At 42.1% G+C, this 22,635-nt stretch overlaps 1 protein-coding gene across 1 annotated transcript; it reads left to right on the top strand.

Annotated features, from left to right (window-relative positions):
• Positions 1-5,377: 5,377 nt before the first annotated feature.
• On the top strand, positions 5,378-22,386 carry LOC119919171 (glycerophosphodiester phosphodiesterase domain-containing protein 5-like; the record flags this gene model as incomplete). The annotated part of the gene is made up of 5 exons (XM_038739633.1): positions 5,378-5,698; positions 6,381-6,599; positions 7,319-7,476; positions 17,779-17,926; positions 22,294-22,386. Coding segments are annotated over 5 exons (939 nt in total), but the record flags the coding sequence as incomplete, so codon positions are not given.
• Positions 22,387-22,635: the final 249 nt, after the last annotated feature.

Genomic DNA, 22,635 nt, shown 5'->3' with positions numbered 1-22,635 from the left:
CTGCAGGTTAGTTAATCCTGACACACTAGCCAATTGAATTTTAAACATTTATTTAACAATTATTAATTTGCACTTTATGTTTTGATTGAAATGTCATTGTTCTCTCCCGTTCTCATCTTTAGGTGACAGCACCTTTCCTCCATGTGGCTGCAGTCTCACTAATGGCAATTCTCTCCTGGCCAATAGCGTTGCACTTCTTCCGCATGAACAAGAAAGGTAGGCAAGCTGATGCCTTGTCTTAGTATTAACGTTTTAGAGAAAAACAAGGAAATGCACTCACCTTCCTCAAACAGTTTTTGCTGTGATGCTGTTAAGCAAGGCTGTACTGGGCAACAACTGTAAACAGGACAACGAAAAGGGACATGTAAACAGTTGTTTTAAATGCATGCAGTTTTACAACATACACAATCAAAACCTGTTATCAGATCTTAACTGATCGGTTTCACTTCCCTGACCTAAATCCAGACCCCCAAACAGCTTAGCCAGACCCTTCAGGACCCTTTTGTACATCAAAATACTTGATGTTTGGAGTGTTATTGGAAAGAGAGACAGAAGAAGAATGGAAATCAAGTGTCAAGCACAACCAACCTCTCATTGCCCTAGCAGCAGTACACTGGAGGGAGGAAAATGGCTGAGGGCCCTTGTTGAAATGACATATCTGCTGATTGCTGCCAGACAGAGAGTGTTTCAGGGTCTAAAAAGTACTGAGCTGCCCCGCTCGCTGAAATCAAATACACCCCTCAGCAACGTGGCGCACTTGTCTGGCAGGGATTTTACAGCTGTAGACCTCCTGCCATACTTCGTTCACTCTTTCCACTTACTCTTAACAGAAAATCAATGTCTCATTTTCTTACTCAATTTCTCTCTCTTCTCTTTGTCTCTCTGACGCTTTCTGTCTTCTTCATTGACTCTTTTTTGGTTTCTTAATCGTATTTCTTTTCGTAGCTGCTCTGCTTTCCTTCTCTTTGAGTCTGTCTTGCATTGTGTTCCGGACTGCCTTTCCTCTCCGCTGAATGGCTTTGACCTCTACGTCTCTTTTTTGCTCTCCATGGGTACTGTCCTGGTTGCCACGGTGATTGGCGAGTAAAGTGATGCTGAGTCCCTGTCGGGGGTCTCTTCTGGCAGGAGATAAAGGAGAGAAGCGAGAGACTCGCTAAAGCACACGATGTACTCTCCCTGTCTACTGTATTGAGATGAAAACACAGTTTCAAAGCTTGAATGTGAAAGGAAAGAGTTGGGGTTGGTTGGGTTAGTTTTGAAGTTTTATTGACTTCAAGCACTAATGGAATGTGAGACGGGAAGGATGCTGGGTTAAAGGTCCAGTGTATATTTAAGAGGATTATTGACAGAAATGCATTATAATATCCATAACTATGTTTTCAGTGGTGTATAAAGACCTACATAATAAACTGTTATGTATTTATACCTTAGAATGAGCCATTTCTATCTACATACACCGCGGTCTCCCCTTACATGGACGTCGCCATGTTGTGCTGCCATGTTTCTACAGTAGCCCAAGTGGAGAAACTGCTCTACAGAGAGTGCGTTTTGTCACTAAGTTGAATACTTACGAAGCAGAAGAAGTAGTAGTAGTAGTCTGTTTCATAGAAGTAAGAAGAGATGTGAATTTGGACAATTGGAGGACGACGCGTATTATTTTGCACAGATGGAGCGTGTCGGCCCCGTAGCTTCTCCGACGCTTGGAAAGGGAGGGGAGGAAGGACTGATGATGGTGCATTCATGTGTTGTTGCAAAAAGAGGAATAAAATGTACATAAAGACGTATACAGACAGAACACAATATATAAGAAGAATACTAAATTAAATATAAGAAGAATATTAAACAAGGTTCATATGTTGACAGTTTTTACAGCCTTTTGTTGTTGGATTTAGAAATTAAATTGATATTAGGTAAACCTCATGGAAAAAGAGAACATTGCCACTAAAACTTACACACTGAACCTTTAAGCAGGATTTTACCTTTTTTAAGTTTATTAAAATTTACATAGACTAGACAAATGGCACACAAATGAGTAAATACAGAGGATACACACTAAATGATGGTGAGGCGATTGCGGTCCTGTTGCAGGCAAGGCAGGCCCCAACCTAGCAGGGCTTCTCTCACTTTATTTTAATGCTCTGGTGACTTATAGCCAAGCGGAGAAGGTAATCAATATAACTAGACAGTATGTTGATTAAAGAGCATTAACAGTTTCACACTGTCATTGATTTATTTAATTGCAGTAGCTGTCGCAAATAATAATCCCTTCATTCTCTCACCCTGTGTTTTAATGGTATAAGCAGATAATGGTAGCTACAGATGGTTGACAAATTAAAGGAAGTTTCGAAGTATGGAGTCAGGCCACCACGAGCCTCCTTCTACAGCTGCAGTGCTCCTCGCCAAGTCTGTGGAACTCTATTGGAGTTATATCATGCCTCATTTATATAAAACCTTTTATTCAATCAGATAATCTCATGCAAGAGAGACCTGAGTGAAGCAGATAGAAAAGAAAAACAAACATAGCCAGACATGACAAAAGGACGTATAGCATCAGATACAATCACTAAAAAGATTTGAAGATTAAAGTTATATTTTATCATTGGTCTTGGCAGGTGGTGGTGGAGAGCATTGTCTTATACATTTGTCCAAAATCTTCCATAGGTGTGAAACTGGGTTGAGATCTGGTGGCTGTAAAGGCAGTAGTAGCATTTCATTCACATCATTTTCATACTCAAAACCCAAACCATTCATTGAGCCCTGGTTCAAAGATATAAAGGGATGGAAATAATTTGTCATGGCACCCTGCGCCACCCAACCCCCAATAATATAAATGCATATATGTAAAAACAGATGCATGAGTGGGCGCACACTTAGGGATACTCTGTACTAGAGACTTCTTCTGTTTTAAATGAAACATCTTATATTTAGTGATTAAAAAGATAAGTATTTATATGAATTTACATCCTCAGAGTATATCCTTTTGTGTGTGTGTTCTTCAGTGCGTCAGTGGCCGTCCTGGGTCTCTACCTGTCCATGCTGTCTTCTCTCTACCTGGTCCCTCTGGGAATGTACTCGCCCTGCATTAAAGAGGCAGGAACGCTGGGACCCGCCCCAACACTCATCGGACACAGAGGAGCTCCAATGGTGAGACAGAAGTGAACCGTGACGGCTGGATCTGTCTTAATTCTGTTTAAAGTCTGTTTTTTTACTAGACTGTTCATCATTTCCATCGGTTATGATATTATTATTATTGATAATATTTATGACTCGGAATGTTTTTGTCTCACTGTGGTGTGTGTATAGCTTGCTCCAGAGAATACTGTGATGTCGTTTGAGAAGGCAGTGGAAGCTGGAGGCGAAGGATTGGAGACTGATGTCACCATCAGTATTAACCTCTCTCACGTGTGTGTATCTGTGTGGCGTGTACATATATGTTGAGGTGTTCTCCAAGCTGTGCACTGCGCCATTATGACCACCGACAGGGGAAGTGTATAACACTGATCTCGTTACCATGTCACCTGTCAGTGGGTGGGGTCTATTAAGCAGCAAGTAAAGGTTTTGTCCTTATAGTTGCAGAAAAAGATGGGCAAGCAGAAGGATTGACAGGGCCAAGGCTCATTTATGCATGTGGCAAGGAAGGCTGGCCTGTGGTCTGATCCAACAGGCTACTGTAGGTCAAATGCTGAAAAAGCAGGCGGTCATCAGTTATGGCTGATCAGTTGTATTTATTAATCTTTCACCAGAACTGGGTAAGCACACTTGTTTTCTTGGGTTTCCTGGTAATTTCTATTGCCTTGTGGGAATTGAGAGGACAAACAATACTAAAAAGTTTGGCTAACTTAAAGGTACCCTGTGGAGCTTCTGACCACATGGAGGCTATAGAGCAATGTTTTGCTTAGCTCGCCGTGTTTATTCGTGTCTCATTTTGGTGAGAAACACAAATGTAACGTAACAAGCAACTTGACAGGGCGCCTTGTTAAAATAGTAACCTGAAAGATAAAGGTCTTTTTACACGGGAAACGTCACTCCGCCTGCGTAGTCGCCTGGCCCGCGGGTCGCTCTACGCTTCTCATGTGAACGAACCGAGGAGAAGCGCTCCGCGAGTAACACAGAAGGCACTCTATAGATAGTAGCACGGCTTCTGTGCGCTACTGATTCCTTCATAGCCTAGCTTAAAGTAAAATAGTTAACGTTAATTGATAGAATTTGTTAATTGATTATTCATATTATATATAAATTTAGTCATGCAAACACCCTCCTGTTAATGTCCGATAACAGTTCAGTGAACAGTTTATATTACGGGGAAGTCACAGACGGCGAGGATCAGTCTCTTTCAAGAAAACATGCTCGCATAATCGCTTCCTGTTGTGTGTGTATATATAAACAAGCACCCGACATGAAGAAGTGGTTTGTCATCTGTTTAAGTAGAAAGTACATAACTGAGTGGATCCTCTCTCTTATTCTTTGACACTGATAGCATTCACTTTCATACAACACTCTTACATACTTTTAATATCACTTTTATGCTAAAATCATGAATATATTTACTGCCTTATTAGCAACATGCGTCTTAAAAGCCAAACCGCTAATAGCAGGAAAAGCTTTAATAAAACAGCCAAAAGGAGTTTAAATCACTATATTATTATTATTAATGTCCCTTGATTAGCGGGTGCCTGATTAAACGAACAAATTGTTAAAATGTATCTTCACAATTATTTCAAGGGGACCCAATCATCAATGTAATTATTAACGGCGTTTAATAACACAAAATGTTTCCTTGCTGGTAAAATTAGGCACAGCAGCCTGGCGGCAGTGAACTGATGCTGACTGAGTCTGTGCCTTCATGCTAATTGTACAGATCAGATGCTAGCGTGCTACCCTCAGCGCTAAGGTGATTACTGCCATGCTAATCCAGTTAGCCGTTAGCCCTGCCATTAGCCCACGGCTGGTGGGTTACACACAATTTACAGCCTGAAAACAGGGAGATTAGCAACATGGCATGACTCAGCCTTAGCGGGTTAGCTTAATACCATGCTGCTGGTGACCCCTGTGTGTGGTAGTTCCCTGTGTGTGTGTGTGTGTGTGTGTGTGTGTGTGTGTGTGTGTGTGTGTATGGTCTGCATGAATTATTGTGTCTACTTGGCAGTTTCTGTGTAATTAAACTGTCAAGGGTTTTGTGAGGCAGTCTATTAGTGTGTGTGTCTGTGTGTATTATTGGACATTGTACATAACTGATATCAGGCTCACTGAGTTGTTTATGTGTTCACGAAAGACAGATGGCTTAGTCAAAAGCCAAACTTAATTTAATTGCAGGTGTTTTCAGCAGAGAACAGTTTTAGGAGGATTAAATGTTTTTTGATGAATTTAATCATCCTCTCTTCACTCTCATCTCCTCATTTCCTTTCCTTTTTCATTCCAACCTCCCTGCTCTCCTCTTTCGTTCATACTCACTTGCGTCTCATTTTTGTGGTCTTCACTTTTCCTTGTTTACATCCTGATCTTCACTTTGTCACTCTTTTTTTTAATACTCCCACTAATCCTCTGTAGTTATGATGGTGTTCCCTTCCTGATGCATGACTCCACTCTGAGGAGAACCACTAACGTCGCTGATGTTTTCCCAAATCGAACACACCTCGATGCCTCCATGTTCACCTGGGCTGAGCTACAGCAACTGAATGCTGGTGACTGGTTCTTATCGGTGAGACTAACACACAAACACAATTTATAGTATATTTATAGTATAGTAATGTGGTTTGGTTTCCTCAAAAGCACTACTGCTGAAGTGTGAAATTCAGACACTGTTGCTTGATAATAACACCATCTCCAAATGTCATCTTCATAGCAGCTATGCAAATTTCCCTTATCATTAGGTTGATGTCTTTTATTTTATAAAACCAAGAGAGGTTGAATCTTTTACTGAACATTGAGAGAAGAAAGTCCAGATTTATAAAAAAAATTAATTAGACAAAGAGCACACCCTTTCTGAAAGTTTGGCTCAGTTATTTAACTAGAAAATAGTGCAACTACATGTTGCATCTCCTGCTGCAAGAGGACACTGACCAGGTCCGAGTTAACCATTAAACTACTGTAGGCCTCTTATGATGAGCATATTGCTCAAAATTATATCGGGTAATAGACAGTGACGAGACCAATGGGGTCAAAAACCAAAAAAAAATAACCATAATAACCATAGTTTTTATTAAACTTGATACCACTGCACGTTAATTAACTAGATTTAAAAATAAAAAACTCTATTAATTCTTCTTTTTTTAAATAATCAAAATAAACACATCTACATTTTTCCCATTTTCCATGAATCCAATGGCTAAGCAACCCTTTTTTTCAATGTCACTCTGCTACACACACACACTGTCTTACAGAGGGATCCATTTGGTACTGTGTCGTCCATGTCTGAGGCGGACTTCTCCCAGGTCCAGAACCAGTCTGTTCCCTCACTGGCCCAGTTCCTGGAGGTAGCGGCCCGTAGCAACAGACTAGTGCTGTTTGACCTGCGTAGGCCACCGCACGGACATCCCTACAGTCAGTCATACATCAACACCACCCTGCAGGTGGTGCAGGCCCACATCAACTCCTCACAGGTATCTGCCGGCTAAAGAGTGGATGTATTTTTAATTCTGCAGTTCAGTTGAAATCTGACATAAAATTGGTGGGTTTGTTCGTTCCATGACTTAGAAGATCAGTAATAAACTCTGGCTACAGTGGCTCTACAAACATATCCATAGCATGTATTTTAATTAGAGATGTCCAGATTAAGTTATTTTTTGATATCAGTCAGAGTCCTTTTAATATTGGCTATCTGCTGATACTAAGTTTGATCTTACTTATATTTTAATAGCAACAGAATATGCATGTGTTGATTAAATATGTATCTGGGGCACTGAAGTGACTAAATTTGGCAGACTTTATAATCTCTCTCATTCCAAATACCTACAGACTTCTTGGTTCAAACCTATTATGTTGATGACCTTAATTTATTGATATGAAAGTTTAATTGGGAGGTTCCAACTCCTCAAACTGACGTGACGCAATTCACAAGAGACAAGATGTCTAACTCTGTTGGAAAAACAAAAATATCTGGATCTTTGGCTGATGAGTATGGCAAACCTGACAACAGCAAAGTTTCCTTTTGGCCTGTCAGTTTTTTTCGAATTTAGTAGTTTTTCCTCTTTCAGTTATCGATTGTTGCCAGTGTTTCAAATTTCACCTGCGTTGTACTGTGTATGTGACAAATAAAGTTGATTATTATAAGTGGTAACAACATATTTTGTGGATGTGTGTGGATTTTTTTTATGTGAAGGTGCTGTGGCTGCCATCTGAGGACAGGGAGCTGGTCCAGACTGTGGATCCAGAGCTGCAGCAGACCTCTGGAGAAAAGGCATCTATCCAGGAACTAAGAGACGGGCACATCACCAGACTCAACCTGCACTACAGCACAATGTCACAACAACAGATCAGGTACACACACACACACACACACACACACACACACACACACACACACACACACTTATTGTCATCCTGACTGACTTATTTTAACCTAAAAATTCCCAAATTTGTTTGATATGATTTTCAAACTGTATGACCACACCCAAAACATAGTTTTCCTCCTGCAAGAAGAGACCGATCAGCACAGTGTGAAGTCCTCTTGCAATAAGCACCACTCAGAAACCACTAATAGAAATAAAAAAAAAGAAATGAGGAGACAAAACAGATGGGCTCCTAATTATGCACCAGAGCAGGGATGGCCCTGACAATGTTGGAGCCCTAGGCGAGATTTTAAATTGGCACCCTCACCATCATGCCCAATCCTGAAATCCTTGGAGTCATCACTCCTCTATCCACAGGAATTGTTTAAAATGTTCAGCAGCCAAACTCACAATTTTAGCACAATTTCAAAATAAATTATTAAATAAAAGATTAATAGAATATGATATTAGGCTTTCGGGCATTCTGTAGCTATTACCTTTAAATATCCTATGTTTCTCCTGTAGATCTTTTCTAATTTAATAAAATCCTCAGTCAGCACACATTCATCTTCCTCCTCTTTTGTGTCTTTTGTTTGGTGATGTGCATGTGGCGCCTTTTCACCTCAAATAAGTTAACTTTAATCTAAGTTATAAATTCCTGGACTTTAATAGCTCCTGTGTTTCAACAGGTTTTCTGCTCATGTTCAAAATTTTCTGCACATTCAGAATCTCTCCAATATAGAGATAGTAGGTTTGATAGTAATTTAAATTTCGAGCAGCACACCACAAAGCTTGTTCAATCATGTTTTTATCAACTTAGAAATATAGCAAAAATTTGATCTATGTTAACTTTTAAGGACACCGAAACCATTTTACACACCATCATCTCATCACGCCTGGATTATTGCAATAGCCTTTTCACCTGTTTAACCCAAAAATCTATTGATCGACTCCAGACTGTCCAGAACTCAGCTGCCAGGCTTTTCACCAGAACAAAGAAATATGACCACATTACCCTATTTTAGCTTCATTACACTGGCTCCCAGTATGTTTTAGAATTCACTTTAAAATTTTATTGATCACTTTTAAAGCTCTTCATGGCCTCTCGCCTTGTTATGTTTATGACCTTTTAGTCCCATACGCACCAGCACGTACCTTGAGATCCTCGGGCAGAGGTCTGTTGTCTGTTCCAGAGTCTCGACTGAAAACTAAAGGGGACAGAGCGTTTGCTGTCAGGGCCCGAGGCTCTGGACAGCCTGCCCGAGGAAATCAGGTCGGCTGAGTCAGTGAACTCTTTTAAGTCCCTTCTTAAAACACACTTTTATGGGAGAGCCTTTCCCGATCTTATTTGACTTTATTTTATCCCTTTTATTTTATTCTATTTTTATATTATCTTAAACGTGTATTTTAGTCTTTTCAGGGTTTTCTTGCATTTATTATTGTCTTGACACTTGTAAAGCACTTTGTAACTTGTTTTTGAAAAGTGCTCTACAAATAAAGATTATTATTCAGTCACTCATTACGCAATCATATCCATCTACCCGTAAAACACCCCTGTTCATACTTAGGGGAAACGTGACTGTTCTGTCTGTTCTGTTTGTTCGTGTACATGTACGTGTGTAGTTATGTAAGTCAAAGTACAGATGGCCACCACATGCTCAGTGACTCCAACTCGTTGCTTGTAGAACAACCTCAGGGAAGATAAAAGGAGGTAGGGAAAGAGATGGGAGGGAAGTAAAGGGCAAGTGGATGTGGAGTTCATGGCAGGAGAGAGAAAAAGGAGAGGAAGGAGAGAAATAGAGGAAATGAAAACCTGGGTAAAGAGGAACTTATTCAGTAGAGGAGAGAATTGGTTGGAGTGATGGGAAGGAGGACAAAGGTGAGGACAAGCAGTGGAGGAGGTACAAACGTGGGAGAAAGGAGGTCAAATAAGAGGAGGTGGTTGCGATGAGAAGAGGGTAAGAGAGGCTTATAAGTAGTACAAGAGAAACGAGTGGGAGGTACTTGCACATAAACCGAAGCTGTGGGAGAACAATCTGGACAGAAAGAACAACTGTTGAGTGACTCATGACGTGATGGTTTTTACCAAAATACTGTAGTTTTCCCTTGTTGCTGGTGATTAATCATTCTTCACTGTAATGTCTCATTGAAACGTGGAAATATCAGCTTTGATCAGCTATTTGTCACCAACTAGAGAACGCCTGGTTGGATGAATCATGTTATTTGTGGTAAAAGATGTATCAAAGTTGTGCTCATAAGACATCACAAGTGCATGCTGCATGTGTTATTATAATCAGAACATTATGTTAAAAGGATGTGGTCAAACTTTGCATGGCGGTTCTTTTAATAGTGCACCTGTACAGTGATTTACTGATGATAAGAAGGGAAGAAAAATTCTTCTCCATCTCTACTGGACAAACTAATCCTAATCCTGCATAACTATTTAAAGTTACCAGTTTACCTTGATTATTTCAGGGCTTGCAATTGACCGGCCGATGCAACAGCCTGTGTCACGGGGATTTGTCTCCTCTGATATCCTCCACGCGTTTCTGCCATTCTCCCATTCTTCTTCATGTTTTGCGGCGGCAAAGTGTTCAATAGACAATTTCCTTTTATGTTTGACCACAATACCGCACGTTTTGTAAAACGGCTTACCCCCGCTTTGGTAAAGAAGATCCGGATACTGTTTTGTCTGCAAATGTGAGACGTTGGTCTCACACATGTTTGCTGCATTTTGTAAACAAGGAAGTGAGATTGCTGACATATGACGTACGTTTGCGGGAAATGGTGATGAGAGGTCAAATGTGCGGAAAAGTTGCGATGACTCAATATTGCACAAATCACGCTGAATTCATGGTGATTTCTTGAATTTGTGTTAATACTTGCGATCGCAACATTGACGTGACGGATTTACACAAACAAGTAGCAATAGGCCTACATTATACTTAATTTTTAGTGTCTTTGTAATACAAAATTCCTTAAGCATTTCTTAAGTAAGTTAAACCAAATCAAATGTTTAAATTATGAATGCACTGCCAATTTAAATGAAATACTGTTAATTAGTCAGTGTCGTGAAGGTCAATGCTTTCCCTATCTGTTATCAAACATGGTTAGGCATAGATATTTTAAATATGGAAAAATAAAGCACTGGTATTCAATAGGGATGCACCTGGGGCTCTTTGCATGTCTTCCCCTCTATCTCTCTCTTTTCAAACTTCTATCCAAATAAATGGCGAAAAGGCACCCAAAAAATCTTCAACAAATAATAAAAAAGTTGTATTGGTGCATCCATAATTTAAACATGTTTTTGTTTTTCAAATCCAATTTTACAATAAGAAAAATTACAGTATTTAATATAATATATTTTTACAGTACCGTTACCGTCCTGCAACAACTCGCCTCTCATGAGATTTCAGAGCGAGAAATGTCCTTGAGTGAGACTTCGGGTTAAAAACAGTGTTGCCAGGAGTCCCTCATAGGGATCCTTTGCATGATGGTGGGCAGACACCTGTTATAACAGTCCAAGCCTGCTGGTGGCCAAAAAAAGCACTTTTTGTGCATGTATATTTGATGGCTGCAGTTGTCCCGAAGGAATATGTTGCAGCCACTGCAGCCGGTTCAGCTGCTGGCTGAAACCGTCTATGGCACAGATTTCAAAACTTTTTTTTACCTACTAGTAATTAAACACTAAAATATGTGAAAATGGGTATAAAAATACTGAAATTATCCTTTAACAGCTGATGAAGCATGCCTCTGGAGCTTCACACTGTTTCAACAACTTTTTAATAAGATGAAATCTCACTATTTGAACAAACTGTTTTGAACTGACCCTCAGTGTGATGCCACAACCAGAAATAATAACAAGATTATACAACTCCCAGAGATATATAAGTCCAGGTTGTATAACATAGAAACCGGCGCTGATCTCTCTCTCTCTGAGTGCATGGTGGGAGTTTGGTGGTGGAGAGCGTGGTGAGTGTGGCTGAGAGTTTCTGAGTGATTTCAAACTTCTTTTGTTGTTTACTGTATGATTGTTTGATCATTGTTTGCGTTTATTGTCACTGTATGTTGCTGTGTGTTTGGGTGGTTTGGGGGGCCGTGTTTCTTGACGGGGATGGGGTCCTCAGAGACGTCGTCCCTGTCTCTGAAGCATGGGGGTGAGGGTGGTGCCGCAGCCCAGCACCACGGTGGAGCAGGTGCTGCTGGCGGTAGGAGAGCAGGTGGTGCATGGAAACATCTTGTGTGCCTCACGCATGAATAAAGCGGTAGGGGCAGAGGGAGGATGACCTGGGGAGGCCAGAGCAGGATGCAGAATGTGTTTCTGTGCAGGATGTAGAGCTGCTGCAGGTCAGCCCAGATAGTGAGGCGGATGATCAGGTGAAGGCTGCTCGTGGCCATGGTGACATGGACTGTGAATCTTGAATCTGACTCTGATAGCTTCTCTATAGCAGACAGGTACTCTCAGAGTATTGACTTGTATTCTCTGGAGGAGATTAATGGCTTCCTGGATGACACTTTTTGGGGTAAAAAAAGCAAATGTCAAAGAATATTTTCCTGATGTGGATCAGTCACCACACTGCAGAGAGTTGTTGGGCTCAATTTACTGGATAGCAAGAAACGTTCTGAGGAAAACTCTTAAAACGACAAAGAATAAAATGTCAAAGAAAATGATACTTTCAAATTAAAGTAGTATGATCATACAACACTGGGTGTTTCATCTCTGCTGGGTTTCCCTGTTAGCCTGTCTCTCTTCTCCTTACATGCAAGGTCTAAGGGTGGCCTCGTTAAACATAAGTGGGGGTAGGGATGGAAAAAAAGAGACCTTTAATAACAGAAGTAATCACACAGAAAAGACTAGATGTAGTTTTCTTACAGGAAACACACAGTGATAGCACAAATGAAATAGATTGGGGCTTATGGTGGGGAGGGCAGCATGTCCTTAGCCATGGGACAAATTTAAGTGCAGGAGTTGCCATTTTGTTTCCTCCAAAGTTAAATGTAAATGTTACATCGAGCACAGAGGTGGTGAAGGGCAGAGTCTTTATTGTTAGAGCTGAAATAGAGGGCTTCAGCTTTATTTTTATTAATGTATATGCACCAAATCAAGGCTCTGAGCAGGAAGAGATTTTCAAAGTAATAAAAGAAGAACTAAATAATACTGGTACAGGAGAGTTTATTGTATTGGGTGGTGACTGGAACTGCTGCACTGACTTTATGTTAGATAGGACTGGAGAGGAGCCACATATTCAGTCCTCCTCTGTTCTGTCTCATGTATTAAGAAAAACTGATTTGGTTTATGTGTGGAGGATGAAACACCCTTCAGATAGGCAGTACACTTGGATCAAAATATCAGATGGTAGAGTAAGTGCAGCTAGACTAGACAGCTTTTATGTACCTTGTTCTTTTACTGCCGGAGTCAGATCATCACAGTAATTTTTACAGACCATCATTCAGTCTTATTGAAGCTGATTCTTTCCTTCACTGGAAATTTTCTAATTGTTTTGGACTTACTGGAGATCTCGGAAAGATGATTTCCTTTCTCTGACTCAGTGGCGGGAGGTAGGAAAACCTCAAATTAGGGTGTTTTGTCAGGAATACACTGCCAGTGTCACAATAAACATCAAGAGAGCTGTGCAGGAGTTAGAGGGCGAGATAAGAGACTTGGAAAATGCCTTATGAACAGATCAGCAAAATAATGATCTTTTACAATCTAAAAAACAGGAGCTTAACTTCTTCCTGCAGGAGAGAGCCAAAAAGGGCTTTTGGTCCAAGCACACTTCACCAGACTACAGCACCAACCACTGTTTTCTTTAACTTAGACAAGTCAGCTGCTTCAAAAAACAGATGGTGTGTCTCCGCCTCCCTGATGGGAAGGTGACCACAGACCCAACGCAGATGAGGAAGCATGGAGTGACTTTTATAAACTTGTTCAGGGCAGACGGCTGTGATGTTGACTCTGCTGCAGAGCTTCACCAGGGGCTTCCTCAACTGGATCCAGGAGATCAGGAGGCTCTGGGTTTGGATATACCTCTTGATGAACTGACTGCTGCTGTGTCTCAGATGGCGTCTGGCAAGGCTCCAGGAATAGATGGTTTTCCATCAGACTTTTGTAAATACTTCTGGACTATCATGGGACAGGACCTTCTGGACATTTTCAAAGAGTGTTTTATAAAAGAGACACTTCCAGCATCCTATAGGCGTGCAATTCTTTCTCTTCGGCCTAAGAAAGTAGATTTAGCCCTTTTAAAGAACTGGAGACCATTAGCTCTTTGTGCACGGACTATAAGATTCTCTCCAAGGTCTTATCAAATAGATTGAAAACTGTTATTTACTTTTTAATTGGTGCAGATCAATCATACTGTGTACCGGATAGTTCCATGTTTGATCATTTATTCTCATTGAGAAATGCGTTTGATATTTGCAAAGTATATAACAATGTTGGTATCATATCTATTGACCAGGAGAAGGCTTTTGACCTTGTGGATAATGATTTTCTTTTTTCTACCTTACAGGCTTTTGGTGTTGTGGAGGGTTTTCTGTCTTGGGCAAAACTGCTGTATTGTGATGCTTGTTGTGTGGTGAAGTTGGGTGATGGGTTGAGTGTTCCTGTGCCAGTTAGGAGAGGGATCAGACAAGGCTGCCCCATCTCAGGCCAGCTTTACAGCATTGCCATTGAGCCTCTCCTCTGCAGGTTGAGGAGCAGGCTGAGGGGTCTCTCACTGCCAGAGCTGGCTCAGACGCCCCCTGTTGTTGTATCAGCATATGCTGATGATGTAAATGTATTTATTTGCAATCAGAGAGACATTCAAGAGTTAGAAGAAAGCCTTGTATGGAAAAGTTTCCTTGCCAAGGTGAACTGGGGAAAAAGTGAGGCTTGTTTAGTGGGGGAGAGTGGTTGCGTGGGGAGCACTCCCTGTCTTCCTGGAAACCTTAGGTGGGGAAAAAGGGGTATAAAAAGCCTAGGAATTTTTCTAGGGAGTGAGGACTTTCAGAGGCAGAACTGGGAGACAGTGCTGGAAAAGGTAGAAGCCAGGTTGTCTAAATGGAAATGGTAGCTACCTCACCTGTGCTATAGGGGAAGAGCTCTGATAGTGAATAACCTGATTGCATCATCTCTGTGGCACAAGATCATCAGAATCAGAAGGAGCTTTAGTGCCAAGTAGTGTTTTACACATACGAGGAATGTGCTGTGGTGATTAGGTGCTACACGTAGACAAACATAGTCAACATAAATAAATGTAGAAATATATAAATATGGAATGGAAGAACAACATTGCAGATATACATGTGCATTATTCTGGGTCTGTGTCGTGCAGAAGTAACGCAACGGAAGAGAAAATTGCGTACATAAAAATATACAACAACAAAGATCAACAATCAACAACAAATATGTGCGACGTGCCAGGTCTGTGCACAACACGAGATGAAACGGTATTTACATGTGCAGAGACATTTGTATCATTTGCAAGGGGGGAGTGTCATTAGGGGACCCGGGCCTTGTTAATGAGGCTAGTTGCAGACGGGAAGAAACTGTTTTTGTGGCGAGAGGTTTTGGTCCTGATGGGCCGCAGCCTCCTGCCAGAGGGAAGAGTCTGAAACAGTTTGTGTCCGGGTTGGGAGGAGTCAGCTGCAATCTTTCCTGCTCGGCTCAGAGTCCTGGAGGCGTACAGGTTCTGAAGAGAAGGAAGATTGCAGCCAATCACCTTCTCTGCAGAGCGAATAATACGCTGCAGCCTGCCCTTGTCCCTGGCAGAGGCAGCAGCGTACCAGATTGTGATGGAGCAGGTGAGGATGGACTCAATGATGGCGGCGTAGAAGTGCACCATCATTGTCTTTGACAGGCTGAACTTCTTCAGCTGCCGCAGGAGGTACATCCTCTGCTGGGCCTGTTTGGAGAGGGAGGTGATGTTCAGCTCCCACTTGAGGTCCTGGGAGATGATGGTGCCCAGGAAGCGGAAGGAGTCTACAGTGGTGACTGGGGAGTCACACAGGATGATGGGGGAGGGTGGGGCTGTGCTCTTTCTGAAGTCCACGACCATCTCCACGGTCTTTAGAGCGTTGAGCTCCAGATTGTTCTGGCTGCACCAGGTCACCAGATGGTCAATCTCCCATCTGTAGGCAGATTCATCTCCACCTGAGATGAGCCCAATGAGGGTGGTGTCATCTGCAGACTTCAGGAGCTTGACAGACTGGTGCAGCTGTTGGTGTACAGGGAGAAGAGAAGGGAGGAAAGAACGCAGCCTTGAGGGGAACCGGTGCCGATGGTCCTGGAATCAGAGACATGTTTTCCCAGCTTCACGTGCTGCTTCCTGTCCGTCAGGAAGTCAGTGATCCACCTGCAGGTGGAGTCAGGCACGTTCAGCTGAGAGAGCTTGTCCTGCAGCAGGGCCGGGATGATGGTGTTAAAAGCCGAGCTGAAATCCACAAACAGGATCCTGGCGTAGGTTCCTGGGGAGTCCAGGTGCTGGAGGATGAAGTGAAGGGCCATGTTTATTGCATCATCTACAGACCTGTTGGCTCTGTAGGCGAACTGCAGGGGGTCCAGGAGTGGGTCTGTAAGGCTTTTAGGTGGGACAACACAAGGCGTTCAAAGGACTTCATAACCACAGAGGTCAGGGCGATAGGTCTATAGTGGTTTAATCCAGTGGTCCTTGGTTTCTTGGGGACAGGGATGATGGTGGAGGCTTTGAAGAAGGCTGGCACATGGCATGTCTCCAGTGAGGTGTTAAAAATGTCTGTGAACACCGGAGACAGCTAATCAGCACAGTGCTTCAGGGTGGATGGGGAGGCAGAGTCCGGCCCAGCTGCTCTGCGGGGTTTCTGCCTCCTGAAAAGACCGTTGACTTCCCTCTCTGTGATGGAGAGAGGAGGGGAGGGGGTGGAGCTGGCCAGTTCTGAGGAGGGAGGGGAAGAAGTGGTGGACTGAAGCTGAGCGGAGTAGTAACAGGGGATGGTGTCCGATGGACTCTTGGCAGTAGAACTGGTTCAGCTCATTTGCCAGATGAGAATCGTTTATGGAGTGGAGGACTTTGGGTTTGTTTGTGTTGGTGCCACCATCAGGCCTACTGGATGAAGTGCAGTGGCTCCTGGTAAATTTCTTCTGGTCCGGTCAACACTGGCTGAGGGCGTCGGTCTTGTATCTCCCTGTGGTAAAGGGAGGACAAGGACTTGTAGACATTCTGTCCAGAACCGCGGCCTTCAGACTGCAGACGGAACGGAGGCTGCTGTATGGCTGCAGTCGCTGCTGGTTAGCTCCTGCTCGACTGCTTCTCAGGAACGCTGGCCAGCTTGGGCTGGATAAACAGCCCATCTGAAGTTGAGCTGACTGGACTCACGCCCTTCTACGGCTCGGTGATTAATCCCTGGCAGACACTGACGGTCACACGAACTCCTGACCCTAGGCCAGGTATGTGAATCTATGAGGAGCCGCTGTTTAATAATAACTTCCTTAGAAACTCCACATTTTCCTTGGCTACATTAATGACATTAATTTGTTGAGGCCGGTATGCCACCTCACAAAAGCATCCATGGAAACTCTCGGTGGCATCACAAACATCAGGTCCTCCAGAATGCTCAGTACGGTTGTGGAGGAAGTCTGGCGGTCCCTTTCTGAGCCACTGAGAGGCTTTGCTAGGAAATGTGCTGGCAAATGGAAGGATGACGGTGTGTACATTTTTCTCTCTCTGAGCGTCTGTCCTGCTGCTGAGGAGTGGTGAGAGGAGAGTGGACTTATTCTCTCCATGAAAACACCAGTGCTGGGTAGCTTCAGATCCTGTGGGAAGAAGCAGCTGTACTTCAGTTGTGTGAAGGTGCTGAACCACCTCTCATTGACCTCCCTCCATTCTTTCCCTCCATCTTGTAACCACCAACTCCATCTTTCATGTCTTCCATCCCCCTCTCCTCTTACCTTCCCCTTCTACTCCTCTCTGCCGATATTTGCATCCTTCTATCTCGCCTTTCTCTCAAATCAAATCTGATGAGCTTTACTGGGGTGAATGTTGATGTTACGTTATTGTCGGTATTACATTTCAATGTGGTGAAATATGAATTATGGACGTATGATGCTAGCTTTCTGAAGGAAGGCTTCTTGAAGGTCAGTATATTTTGTGCTCTCATTGTAAACCCCTGTCTGTTAGCCATGTTTGTCATTGCTACCTGTTTCCAAGGTCAGGCTGTGGTCTGAATCAACTTTTAAACAGCTATAGTGGTGAGATACAGGATTAATGTATTAGCTAATTTTAATACCAAAAATGATTTGGGTTCAAATGTTTGTCTTCTCCTCTCTCTACAGTAAGTACCAGTCAGTGAACATCAGCACCAACCTGTATGTGATCAGCCAGCCGTGGCTCTACACTCTGGCCTGGTGTGCCGGAGCTCAGTCCGTAACCACCAACTCCATCCACATCCTGTCCAACATCAAAAAGCCGCTTTACCTCATGGTAAGCAAATTAAACTACATTATCAGATGTTATGATGCCTGCTGTCCTGAATACGGTTCACATCGTATTTCTTACAGGTTAGTTTGGATGCATGGAGCTCGATCTGTTATCTTAGCATGCAGTACATTTTCACATTGTTGCACCATAGTTATTTTTTCCTTGGACATGGCTGTCCTAGCTGTTATTAGATTATATATGTATAACAGGGGAAATATAAACACATTTTTTTAAAATCATGGAGTACAGTACGTGTGCTGAGGTCACTAGTTGGTCTAGGCTGCATGGTAAGACAAACGGAAGCGAAGAAAAAGACAAGAAAATAATCATCCAAAGAGCTACTACAGTGACTTAGTATTGTACTTCATGATGATTGGGGATCCCCAAGAGAGAGTACTGTAATGTAACTACCTAATATATGTCATAACCCTCATATCACGAGGGTTATTTTTTGTTTGGAAAAGCTCCCTACAGAGGCACAGAAGACATTATAAGACATAACTGACAAACTGACTGATGGAGTGTCCCTTTGAACAATAAGTCTGCTAAAGAGAGCTTCTGTTGTACTTGCCTGCCTGCACTCATTGCCCACATAGTTTTTACACTTGTGTGGCTAAGACTCATGAGACACATTGAACTTGTTAGCATTCATTTTAGAATATGAAAATGTTGTTGCAGCTTTTTAAAAAGACACTTTATAAGAAATACATTTATAAGACATACACAAGCTAGTATTGCCACATTAGCTAGCCTACCAAAATGTTGAGGTACTCTGCATCTGTTTGACTTTATGTTTGTGCTCCTTAGCAGATGGCCAGATTTGTCCAGGTTGTTTTTTTATGTCTCCATGAAATAGTAAAATGTTCCAACAAATCCTTCTACAGGCAGGGCAGCTGTGTTTATATAACAGATTTTATACACAGAGGCCATTTAAAGTTGAGAATGCGTTAGAGCAACATTAACAAACAACATTACGGAATTAATTTAAATATGTCAAATTTATTTTGGCCTGAGGTGAGTTATAAACCAGCAGCTACAATTTCAAATCTATTGCTCTGCCTTTAACTTCTCACAGACTTAAAGCTAGAGTGCGGGACTTTTACATATGAACGTCCATTAGATTCGAGCCCTTGTCAAACGATGCTGATTAATACTATCACCATCATGTAAATCTCTCTGTATTTGTAGTATAGCAAAGATTTTAAATCTGGTGTCCGTGGCGACATTTGCACATTAGTGAATCAGTAGTTATGTGTTTTATCCCAACCAGCAATGATGTTCCACACTGAATGTTTAGGAGTTTCTTCTAATTCGACAACTTAGGAACTTTTAGCCTATAGGATGTTTTGGGACTATGGCTCCAGACTTTGTACATTAATATTTTAGGTTGGAGCAGCACAATTAATCTAATTGCAATGTCGTCATGTGCGATTATATAACCGCAAAACTGCTGCAGTCTGCTCATTATCTCCCCCCACATTGGGCTCTCACATGTGCCCCTAAAAACTTATAAGCCTACCTGCAATGAGAAAAATTATTTGTGCCACTAACTTTTAAGACAACAACCTACCATAACCACCCTCCCCACCGCTATTTTTTCAAAACATAGTCGGTCTCGCCACCGGAGCACCGGGAGAAATGCTGGTGAGCTAAAGCGGTAAGACAAAAGAAAACAGGGAGACGATAAAGACAGTTTGAGTTTGGCTCGCTGGCCAATTAATATTAGCTGGATCGGTGCATTAAGTTGTTCAACATGTTCAACTTTTTACAGAGCCAGTCAGTCACTTTTCATCAACCGACCAATCACAGGCTGGATGGGACGGTACATTAGAAAAAGTTTGACGTTCTAAAGCAAATAATTAAATGTTGAAGAATATGATTATTGACAAGTTAGTAGGCTACTTAGCATTAACAAATTAGAGACCAATGTAGAGCCTTTTGCTTGCACAAGGATTAAATAAATAAAAAACAACCCACAGAAATGAAACAGCTGTAACTGGATTTAATATTCGACTAGTGGTTATTATAATGAATGTTGTTTATTATTGTTGTACTAACAGTGTACTATTCACTAAACATTATACTCTTTATTTAATACACATGTGCAGTTCCTCCTCCAGGTTGTGGATAGAGACTCTGCATTAGACAGATGGACATTGAGCCGGTGCCAGTGTGCCAATATGTGCTGCTTCTAGCTACCTCCTCTGTAGAACAACGCGCTCCCCTTGTTCTGTTTTACTTGTTATTGTTATAAATATGGTTTAACTTTGTTCAAATTAAGAATACACATTTCAAAATTTTAGTATTTCGCACATTCCTTGATATAAGCAAGTAGACTCAGTACCATTTGTTCCATTAAAATCGAACTGCAATATTGTCCACAATAATCGCAATATGACTTTTTCTCCAAATTGTGCAGCCCTAATTTTAGACATCTGAATTTGCTCTTATCCACAGTTAGTTTCAATGAGTGAGTAGGGAGGAGGTTTGAAAATCTCTTCAGCAGGTATCATGAGTGTTTGAAGATTGAGCCTGTGACCTTTTGGTTACATAAACAGAGCAGCCAAATATAAACTACGAGCTGCAATAAGGAGAGCAAAGCGCAGTTAAGAAACAAAACTGGAGCAACAATTCTCATCAAGCAGCTCAAGATCAATATGGAAACATCTGAAGGACATGACAGATTACAAAAAAATCCAGAAAAATTAAATAACTTATGCAAGGTTTGAAAAACCAAACTCACCAGCCACCCCCCCCCGACCCCATTCCAACACCTTCTTCAGCATCCAGGAGGACGAAGTGAGAGCTACATTTAAGAAGCTTAACATCAGGAAAGCAGCATTGCCGGATGGGATCAGTCCTGCTTTACTTAGACATTGTGCAGCTCAATTGGAGCCAGTATTTTCCACCATATTTAACACCTCAATAAGCCAATTTACAGTCACACAGTGTTTTAAATGCTCCTCCATCATTCCTGTGCTCCTCAAAGATCACCTGCCTCAATGACGTCTGACCAGTTGCCCTAACACCTGTGGTTATGAAAGCATTTGAATGAATTATTCTGGCATACCTGAAATCCTGCACTACCTCTCTGATGGACCCGGATCAATTTGCCTACCAAGCCAGTTGAGGATGCAGTCAGCATAGCACGCCACCATATCCTGCAACACCTGGAATCACCAAACACCTACACACACACACACCCTTTTCATTGACTTTAGTTCCGCCTTTAATAGTATTAACCCATTTAAACTCTTTACTACACTCTTGGACATGAACATTGATCCAGCCATATGCCACTGGATAAGGAGCTTCCTGTGGAATAGATCACAGAGGGTGAAGGTTAATAACATAACCTCACACTCTCTCACCCTGAGTACAGGAGCTCCTCAGGGTTGTGTTCTCTCCCCTTGGCTCTTCTCCCCGTACACCGCCCACTTTTACATTCAGTGAGAACAAAAGTAATGTGGACGACACAACCATTGTAGTCCTCATCTCAGACAACGATGAAACCCAGTATCGCGTGGAGGCGGACCAAGCTGTCACTTGGTGTTCGAACAATGACCTCCAGCTCAAACCAGCCCAGGAACTCATTATTGACTTTAGACGTAGGCCATTTCCCAAAACACCCATACAAATAAACGGCAACCCACCATCACTGAGCAGCTTAAAAAATACCGGATCAAGCATCAACTCTTTGTTCTGTCTACTCCGCTATCATCAAGTCCATCATTACATCATCGATCACAGTATGGTGTGGTAGCAATGACCGCCCAAACAAAGGAAAAACTACAGCGGACTGTCAACAAAGCATCCAACATTGTAGGAAAACCATTGCCCTCAGTTGATTCCCTCTATACACATCGGACTGCAAAGCGAGCAAAGAAAATCATCTCCGACCCCTCACATCCTGCTCACCACCTCTTCCAGCTCCTTCCCTCAAGGAGACGCTACAGGTCACTTTCTACCAAGACCAAACTCTTCACAAATAGCTTTTTTCCCATAGCCATCAGGACTCTGAACTCCTCCCTTTAGTTTAGTTGCCTTCTCGCATCCTGTGTAAGAAGGCAACTGTATGGTCATGTGTGTGGTCATTTACCCACTGTTTTTATTTGTTGTTGTATTGTTACATGTTTGTCTATTTGTTGTCTGTAATGCATGTACGTGATGTAGAGCTTAAACATACTGTACCAAAAACAAATTGTCACCACCTACATATCTTTCTAATTTCAAATGAGTTGGATTAAGTTTTTAACATGAGCATTCAAGTCCAAGTCTTTATGGGCACTAAATTAAATAATGATATTCATGTTCACAATTTTTTTTTTCAGCAAATGTAATCAACTCTTTCCTTCTCTGCCTCTCTCCAGACTCCAGAGGAATATAGTTTAATGTGGATTCTGACTGATGCCGTGTCTGCCTGCCTCATCATTGCAGTTTTCTTATTCCATTGGTGCGTAGAGACACACACACACACACACACACACACACACACACACACACACACACACACACACTCACACACACTCTGCGGTCATAATGATCCCTCCCCTGCTAATTGCAACGTCTGGTGTTGGGGTGGTGAAGCAGTGCAGGGCTGAGTCATCCTGGCTGCTGATAAGGTTTTATTATTAATATGTAATCTGAGATGTGGCCATATGATGTGAAGACAGGAAGCACAAAGGTGTTTTTGATCCCGTAATTATATGGAG

This window comes from Micropterus salmoides, unplaced genomic scaffold, assembly GCF_014851395.1.
Source record: "Micropterus salmoides isolate LMB-PRFRI ecotype aquatic unplaced genomic scaffold, ASM1485139v1 Ms_hic_scaffold_2595, whole genome shotgun sequence".
In the NCBI taxonomy this organism is placed as follows: domain Eukaryota; kingdom Metazoa; phylum Chordata; class Actinopteri; order Centrarchiformes; family Centrarchidae; genus Micropterus; species Micropterus salmoides.
Note: the sequence above shows the minus strand (reverse complement) of the source record. Positions and strands in the feature narration are given on the sequence as shown.